This window comes from Babylonia areolata, chromosome 16, assembly GCF_041734735.1.
Source record: "Babylonia areolata isolate BAREFJ2019XMU chromosome 16, ASM4173473v1, whole genome shotgun sequence".
Lineage (NCBI taxonomy): Eukaryota > Metazoa > Mollusca > Gastropoda > Neogastropoda > Buccinidae > Babylonia > Babylonia areolata.
In genome coordinates, this window is record NC_134891.1 from 23,038,316 (window position 1) to 23,048,315 (window position 10,000).

General features: G+C 42.4%; 1 protein-coding gene across 1 annotated transcript in view; it reads left to right on the plus strand.

The window, feature by feature from the left end:
* LOC143291012 (G-protein coupled receptor GRL101-like) overlaps positions 1 to 10,000 on the plus strand; it is a 194,853-nt gene that overhangs the window by 116,370 nt on the left and 68,483 nt on the right. The window contains exon 9 of the mRNA XM_076600599.1: positions 2,621 to 2,767. Coding sequence (XP_076456714.1) covers positions 2,621 to 2,767 — 147 coding nt within the window. The remainder of the gene's footprint in view (positions 1 to 2,620; positions 2,768 to 10,000) is intronic.

Genomic DNA, 10,000 nt, shown 5'->3' on the forward strand with positions numbered 1-10,000 from the left:
GATGACATTGAAGGGGGGTGACACAGTGTATATCCCTAACCGGCCAGTGTGTATGAGGTTATGTCACAGATTGACATAAGTTTACAGCTGGGCCAACAGCAAAGTGAGAGCTGTGTTATCAAAGGTTTCTCCAGTGCAATGGGAAATCATTTACAGCTTGGTCTTTTGTGAAGGACTATGATTCTCAAAACTAGGAGGCAAAATTGCACTGGCTCTTCGTGCTGCAGCCTTGGGAGCTAGTTGGCCCATCCCAACACCGACTGTCCTAAAACCCTCTTGGCCGAGAGAGTGGGGATGTAACTTTGGCAAGACACTCTCTACTATAATCAAAATTCAAGCCCAGATGGTTGGGGCAGCAGTTACCTCCTCTGCTGCTCTGATGATCATAGTCGAAAACGACTGATTATCATACATTCCTCCATCCGGCGTGAGAAGAATCTGATATCAATTGGAGATGAAATCTGTCTTGTGCCCCATCCTTTTTTTCGTAAGTTGTAGAGCATATGGATTAGCCTGTACACTTTGACGCTTCCTTTTGTCTCTATCTTTGGCCTTCCTCTGTGAACGTCAGGGTACCCAGCTGAGGAATAATAATAATAATAATAATAATAATGGTATTTATATTACACTAAATCTTGTGCAGAGACAAATCAAAGCGCTTTCACACCAGTCATTCACACGCACGCATAACTCTAAAACTGAAGAAACTGAAGACAAGGAAGAGGCAGGGGAGGGAGGCTATTTTGTGAAGAGGTGGGTTTTAAGGCCAGACTTGAAAGAGCTGAGTGTGGGGACTTGACGAAGAGAAAGAGGAAGTTCATTCCAATTGCAAGGTCCAGAGACAAGAGAAAGAACGGCGTCCAACAGTAGAGTGCTTGAATCTGGGTATGCGTAAACAGAGTGGATCCGAAGCCGATCGTAGAGAGCGAGATGGAGTGTGTGATAATAATGACAATATTACATGAAAATTAAAAAAGACAGCTGCCCAGGTGTGGTGATGACAGTCTGGGAACATAACAGGTGGGCTCGCTCGCTCGTGGAATGTTGGAACGTGGAACGAACCAGATTTGGTTTCCATGTCCATTGATTGAGCAGCCTGCACAAATTGTTTCGTTAGTTTGGGAAACTGAGTTGTGCTTCCTGGATTACTATTTTAGATTAAAAAAAAAAAGAAAGAAACTAATCACACACACACACACACACACACACACACACACACACACACACACACACACACACACACACACACACACACACACACACACACACACACACACACACACACACACACACACACACACACACACACACACACAAATGTTCAAAATTCGAATAACACAGGACATATTCCCAGTCTGGTGATGCTAACAGATGATGAATATATACAAACAAGATTGGGAAAATTTGTTTATGAATGCTGCTGCAATTTACTGGGATTGATTAATTGTGTGTTTTTCATTCGTTCATTCATTTACCATTGCACTTGTGTCTTATAAACCTTACGGTTTCATGACAATAAAATCTATTCTATTCTATTCTATTCACACAGATATATATATATATATATATATATATAGAGAGAGAGAGAGAGAGAGAGAGAGAGAGAGAGAGAGAGAGAGAGAGAGAATAATAAACCCCAGCCCAGATGCCAGGATGTCGTTACTTTTATCCTTTGAAACTGGTTTGCGCTTGGGGAGGGGCAGTGGTTTAAAAAAAAAAAAAACACCAAAAAACAATAGAAATAATATCCTCATTTATGCTCACATTGGGTATACATTGTTCTTCCAAATGGAAAGTTGATCAGTCGTATCAGTATGATTTCTATGGTTCAATATGTGACACTCAGTAGCCAGAGACAAGATCAACGGGCTGTGTACATCAGATAATAAAGGCTTCAAATGGGGAAATAGTAAAGTCTGTTATTTTTGTGAACAAAAAGGGGGATCTAATCATGTAGTCAACCACAGTCACACACACACACAACTGAAGTTACTCACGTAGTCACACACACACACACACACACACACACACACACACACACACACACACACACACACACACACACACACACAAACTTACTCACGTAGTCACACACACACACACACACACACACACACACACACACAAACTTACTCACTTAGTCACACACACGCGCACACACACACACACACACACACACACACACACACACTCACACGCACACACACAGAGAGATAATAATAATGATAATAACCATCATCATCATCATCATCATCATCATGATAAAGTGTTTTGAATATGGATTTGAACTTGAATCCGAAAGGTCTGAATAGAAAAGAATAGAATAGATTTTATTGTCATGAAACCGTAAGGTTTATCAGACACAAGTGCAAGGGTAAATGAACGAACGAATGAAAAACACACAAATAATCAATCAATTAATTGCAGTAAATTGCAGCAGCATTCATAAACAAATTTTCCCAATTTTGTTTGTATTATATATTCATCATCTGTTAGCATCACCTGACACCAGGGAATATGTCCTGTGTTATTCGAATTTTTAATATCCTTTAATATCTGTGTGTGTGTGTGTGTGTGTGTGTGTGTGTGTGTGTGTGTGTGTGTGTCTCGTTGCCGGCAGGGAACAAAACCAGCTGCGCCGACTTCCCGCGCCACGAGATGGGAGATAACCCTGTGCTGTGCATCCGGTCGGGTCAGTGCGTGCCCGAGAAGGTGCGCTGTGACCACAACAACGACTGTCTGCACGGGGAGGATGAGGAGGACTGTGGTGAGTGTGGGTGTGTGTGTGTGTGGATGTGTGTGTGTGTGTGTGGCGGGGGGTGGGTGGGAGGGGTTGTGATGAAGGGGGTGTGGAAGGGGGATGAGGTGGTGAGTGTGTGTGTGGTGGGGGGTGTGAGGGAAGGGGTGAGGAGGTGGATTAGGTGGTGAGTGTGTGTTTGGTGTGTGGTGGAGGTGTGAGGGAGGGAATGAGGAAGGGGGATGTGGTGAGTGTTTTTGTGGTGGGGGGGGTGTGAGGGAGGGGGTGAGGAGGGGAATGAGATGGTGAGTGTGTGTTTGGTGGGGTGTGGGGGGTGTGTGGAAGGGGGTGAAGAAGGGGGATGAGGTGGTGAGTGTGTGTTTGGTGGGGGGTGGGAGGTGTGAGGGAGGGGGTGAGGAGGGGGATGAGGTGGTGAGTGTGTGTGTGGTGGGGGGTGGGAGGTGTGAGGGAGGGGGGTGAAGAGGGGCATGAGGTGGTGAGTGTGTGTGTGGTGGGGGGTGGGAGGTGTGAGGGAGGGGGGTGAGAAGGGGGATGAGGTGGTGAGTGTGTGTGTGGTGGGGGGTGGGGGGTGTGAGGGAGGGGGTGAGGAAGTGGATGAGGTGGTGAGTGTGTGTTTGATGGGGGGGTGGGGGGTGTGAGGGAGGGGGTGATGAGGGGGATGAGGTGGTGAGTGTGTGTTTGGTGTGGGATGGGGGGTGTGAGGAGGGGGATGAGGTGGTGAGTGTGTGTTTGGTGGGGGGTGGGAGGGAGGGGGTGAGGCAGGGGGATGAGGTGGTGAGTGTGTGTGGTGTGTGGTGAGGGGTGGGAGGTGTGAGGGAGGGGATGAGGAAGGGGGATGAGGTGGTGAGTGTGTGTGTGGTGGGGGGTGTGAGGGAGGGGGTGAGGAGGGGGATGAAGTGGTGAGTGTGTGTAGTGTGTGGTGTGTGGTGGGAGGTGTGATGGAGGGGGGGGGAGGGGGATGAGGTGATGAGTGTGTGTGGTGGGGGGTGGTGGTGGGGGGTGTGAGGGATGGGGTGAGGAAGGGGGATGAGGTGGTGAGGGTGTGTTTGGTGGGGGGGTGTGAGGGAGGGGGTGATGAGGGGATGAGGTGGTGAGGGTGTGTTTGGTGGGGGGGTGTGAGGGAGGGGGGTGATGAGGGGGATGAGGTGGTGAGGGTGTGTTTGGTGGGGGAGTGGGGGGAGGGGTTGGAGGGTCCATGGGGTAGATGGTGAGGAGGTGAGTGGTGTGGTTGTAGGTGGGCGGGGGGGGGGGTCGAGGAGGGAGGGGGTTAGTGTGCGATGTGTCCTGTGGATGTGTGGTTGGCTATGTGTTTCGTGGTGGGAGGGGGAGGGGAGAGGAGGGGGATGGTGAGGGCGCAGGTGGTGGAGTGTGTGTCTGTGGGGGGGGGGGAGAGGTGGGGAGGTTGGTTAATGTGTGTGTGTGTGTCTGTCTGTCTGTCCGTCTGTCTGTCTGTGTGTGTGTGAGGTAGGGGGTATGAGTGTGTTGTGATGGTATAAGGTTGGGTGTGTGTGCGTGCATGTGAGTGTGTGTGTGCGTGTGTGTGTGTGTTTGTGTGTGTTTATGTGTGCATGTATGCGTGTATGTGTGTGTGTGTGCGCGTCAATGTGCTTGTTTGTTTTTCTATTTTCGAAAAAGACTTGATATAAAGTCTGGTATTTAATAGTAACAATTACATGGTGAAATTCTCTAGTATAGATATCAAAGTTTCAGTTTCAGTAGCTCAAGGAGGCGTCACTGCGTTCGGACAAATCCATATACGCTACACCTCATCGCGCTTAGTCAGGCCTTGAGGGAAAAAATAATAGTAATAACAATAATAATAATAATGATGATAGCAAAAATAAATAAATAAATAAAATAATAATAAAATAAATAAAATAAAATAAAAAGAAATAAGTAAATAAATAGATAAGAGATAAATACATGAAAAAGAACTACTACTACTTTTAATGATATTTATAAGGCGCAAAAACTTGATGAAGTCAACTATAAGCGTACAACAACAAAAAAAAAGAATAAAATAATAATAAAATAAAATAAATAAAATAAAATAAATAAATAAAAATTTTAAAAGATATCGAACATCCTCAGAAATCGAAACCATCAGCTATAACCGTAAACCAACTGGACTGTTGAAAAAAAAAAAAGATCTGAAGAACACAAACACATCTTACATTTGCAACGGACTGCTGAAAAGTGTCGACACTAGAGATGATTCAAGATCAGAGATATCGGACTCTCACACTTGGCAAGTTAGTATGTAATCGGCAGTCATGTGCGCTACCACATATGCAAGAAACATTCCTGACATATTTGGTCTTAAAACAATTCACCTTCGAATTACAGATCTAGGGAATAATTTACATAAATCATCTTGGCAATGGTTTCCAATGAAAGCATGCAGTTTTCTTATTTCTTTATGTAACTCCAACTTACCAGTCCTTTTTGACTCACTTGTGTAAACAAAGTGAGTCTATGTTTTAACCCGATGTTCGGTTGCCTGTGTGTGTGCGTGTGTGTGTGTGTGTGTCCGTGTGTCTGTGTGTCTGTGTGTCCGTGGTAAACTTTAACATTGACATTTTCTCTGCAAATACTTTGTCAGTTGACACCAAATTTGGCATAAAAATAGGAAAAATTCAGTTCTTTCCAGTCATCTTGTTTAAAACAATATTGCACCCCTGTGATGGGCACAAAAAAAATTAAAAAAGAAGCCTAATTATATGCAAAGTGCATTTACTGTTATATTTATATTTTTTGTATTCTCTAAACTTGGCAATTTGAGCTGATATTCTGACCCAGGAACAAGAGGAGTCATTATTATCATTTTTTGTTCAAACAGGAACTTCTTTTGCTAAGCATGGAAGTTTTATTTATTTTGCAAACGTTTTGATGCAGATAGTAAAAAAGGGAAATTACTCTGCAATTAATGCTAGGGGACTTAATTTATCACAAGTGAATCTTGAAGGCCTTGCCTCTCTTGTTTATTTTTTAATCCTTCTAGCTGAAATTTTAACCATTAACCTTTCTCTATCATGGCGTAACAATCCTGTAGTGAAAGAGGAATATTTAGATACAACACCTTTTATGGAACCTCCAGCTTTCGTTCTTTTTAGCCAAAATGTCAACCTTTGTATTGAAACGCAGTAAGAATAGACCCAAGAAAAGGTTATGAGGAGAGCGTCTTAGCAAGAAGAGTTCTTGAATTAAAACGAGTCCTGTTTAAAAAGTAAGTGTGTGTGTGTCTGTGTCTGTGTCTGTGTCTGTGTGTGTCTGTGTCTGTGTGTATGTGTGTGTTTCTTTTTTTCAGTTTAACGTCTTTTAAATGTTTTAGATTTATTTGCTTATTTATCATCATTGTTGTCTTATTTATTTATTTATTTATTCTTCTTCTTATTATTATTATTGTTATTATTACTACTACTACTACTACTACTACTACTACTACTACTACTACTACTACTACTACTACCCTTTTTTTATATTATAATTATTATTTATTTATTTATTTACTTATTTATGTACGCTTATCTATTATTTATTCACCGGTTTTTTTTGGGGGGTTTGGGGAGTTTTTTTGTTTTGTTTTGTTTTTGTTTTTCTCAAGGCCTGACTAAGCGCGTTGGGTTACGCTGCTGGTCAGGCATCTGTTTGGCAGATGTGGAGAAGCGTATATGGATTTGTCCGGTCCGAACGCAGTGACGCCTCCTTGAGCTACTGAACCTGACACTGAAACTTAACTTTTTAATGATATTCGACGGGGGTGGGGGTGGGGGGGGGGGCGAGAGGGGGGGCGGGAAGGATTGTGTGTGCGCAAAAGAGATGAGTGGTGTACATGGGAAGTGGTGGTGGTGGTGGTGGTGGTGGTGGTGGGATGACTGTAGTGACAGAATAGTGGAAAAAGAGGAGCTACAAAAAAAAAAAAAAAAAAAAACTGGACGGAGACCGCTAACAGTGTGTCTTTGTGCTGTCCCGCCTGGGTTATTGTAATTCCTTACTTGTTGGTTCACCCAGCTACTCTCATTGCTAGGCTTCAGAAAGTCCAGAACCATGCTCTCAGCTCGTCTTGTCTTTCGCTCCTGTAAATTTGATCACGTCTCTCCTCTCGCTCACACTTTACACTGGCTCCTAGCAGGCTACAAGAAAGAGTTGTTTACAAAGTCAAATCAAATCAAATCAAATCAAAAACACTTTATTAATCCACATGGAAATTAAGTTGTGCAATCACAGGCTCATTGTAAACACTGGCATAAAATCATGCGCAACATAAGAAGAGATTAAAACTAGTCAAATAAGAATTCCCAATAGCTGACGATATACTAACCCTCCCACACACATACTCATGTTAAGACAATAGGGTATTGCACAACAATATTAACAAATGAAAACATCCAACAAAAAAGGGTATAGATTACTAAAAATGACATGCACGCACGCACGCACACACACACACACACACACACACACACACACACACACACACACACACACACACACACACACACACACACACACACACACACACGCACACGTTAAGACCATAAGGTATTGTACAACAATATATAAATAAAAACATCAAGGGAATAAATCGTATATATAAGTAAAACACACACAGACACACACACACACACACACACACACACACACACACACACACACACACACACACACACACACACACACACACACACTCATTCACACACACACTCACACACACACATACAACGTCTGCATGCACATAACATATGTCACGCCAATAAAATTTGAACATTAACATTAAGAAACATGAAATCCAAGTAAAATAAGAAAATATTTAAAAATCACTTCCGATCACACACACACATAGAAAAGTCGTCTGTCTTTGTTTCAAGTCCACTGAGGCTTCTGGTCCACAGTGGGTTTTTTCTGATCTCATTCATCCTTTACATACCCTCACGCCAACTCCGCTCTTCTTCTGATACCCGTATGCTTAGGATCGATCCCTCCTGTTCAAACCAAAACGTATGGCCAACGCAGTTTTTCATACGAAGCCGCCTTTCTTTGGAATCAACTTCCTCAGCCTCTCCTTGGCTGATCTCCGCTGCACTCTTTCAAATCCAATCCACCTTTTCCCCTCCAAAATAATTCTCAACAGCTCATCCGTTTCCAGTATGATCTAAAATGACTGTTTGTGAGTGAGTGAGTTTTGATAGTTTCAGGATTTGTTGGTGGTATTTTTGATTGTGTACTATTTACGATTGTGTGCTATGACTTGTGTGTGTGCGGCGTGCGCGTGTACTTGTGTGTATTGTGTGTGGGGATGAATAGTTTTCAATGATGTTTGGTATCTTGTGTTCAATTTTTCCTTTTTGATTTTACATATTATGTGTTCTATTTGTAAACGCCTAGGGCTTATTCTCAAGATTAGGCGTAAATGCTAATAATAATGATAATATTAATATTATTATTATTATCAACAATTATAATGATAATAATAACGTGAATTTTAATAGTGATTTAGATATCCATACAATAGAAAAAGAAAGAAAAAAGCATACTGATGATAACGAAAACGTGATCAGTCAAAGGTAGGTACCACCTGGACTTTGATTCAAACATTCAGATTTTTTTTAAAGTAATGAATGACTATTTTAGACATCTCCATAGGACAAATAATTACGCGTTTGCTGGAAACTAGTCGGCTGGATTTTGAAAGACCAGTTCTCTTGTTCTTGAACACTGGATAAGTATGTGGTAGACTGTTATCTATTTTCCGCACGAACACTGTATATTCTTGCAAAATTTAGATGTGTGTGTGTGTGCTAGTGTGTGTGTGTGTGTGTGTGTGTGTGTGTGTGTGTGTGTGTGTGTGTGTGTGTGTGTGTTTGTGTGTGTGTGTGTGTGTGTGTGTGTGTGTGTGTGTGTGTTTTAATCGGAGAAATCCAAATCTAAAAGCACGCAGCAGAAAAAAACATTAACTTTTATAATGGTGTTTCACCGTGGTTTTCGTTTTTCTTTTAATTCTTTACCTGTTTGAGAGGATAATTATCAGCGTTTTAGTGTTATGGCCTCCCTCCCACAAGCTAGGTTTAGGTGCACTTCGTGAAGTTTCGGTACGTTCTGAAGTGCAATTTTAGTACAGATGTACGCTTAGAAAAAAAAAAGAAAAAAAAAAGAGTTGTAGTCGAAAGAGGAAACTCTACGGTTTAATGGTTCTCCACAGATCCTCGAATGGCTGTAAATACGGAATGAATTCTAGTGGATGGTTCTGTTTTGAACGTTTTACGCTAGTGTGTGTGTGTGTGTGTGTGTGTGTGTGTGTGTGTGTGTGTGTGTGTGTGTGTGTGTGTGTGTGTGTGTGTGTGTGGTATGTGAGTAGTAGTAGTAGTAGTCTTCAGTTTAACCGTCTTCCACTTTAAGTGATATTAGACGGGGGGAAAAAAGGGTGGGGTGTAGGGGTGTCGGGGGGGAGGGCGGGGCGTGGTGGTAGGAACAGTATTGGGCAGAGGGTGAAGAATGGTGTGTGTGTATGTGTGTGTTCGCGTGTGTGCGCATGTGTGTGTGTGTGTGGTGGGGAAAAGATACAGAGCATTGGAGAAAAAAATTAAAAGGGGAGACATAGGCATAATATAGAAGGAAACGCTAACATCAAACAACTGTAACAACTATAACAAATGTCCAATTGGACTATGCAGCAAACCTTCTGCAACAGCAGATAACATCTTGAAATTGTCAAAAATACAGTCACAAGAATTTTCCGAGAAGTTTGGTAAAAACGATTTCAGACTCTGACATTCAAAGAGTATATGTTTGCTAGAAATAGATTCTCCACATATGCATTTAACATCTCTGCTGAACTTTGTTATAAAAGCGTTTAGCATTATCCTGTTTGATAATGCCTGAATTTGCCTTAATCTGATTAGAATACTGAATGTATTTGATTGATTGATAGATTCCGGTTGTTTGAATATTATTTATATTTATATATGTTTGGAATGTGAGTGTGTGTGTCTGTGTGTATGAAGGCCAATGTGTGTTGTGTGTCTGTGTGTATGCGCGCGCGTGTATGTGTGTGTCAGTGTGTGTGTGTGTGTGTGTGTGAGTGTGTGTGTGTGTGCTTACGTGTGTGTTTGTGTATGTGTGTGTATGTGTGTGCGTGCATGTGTGCACGTGTGTGTTTGTGTGCCTGGGTGCGTTTGCGTGTGTGCGTGCGCATGCGTGTGTGTCTGAGTACTTTCTGTATATATATATGTGTGTGTAATGTAA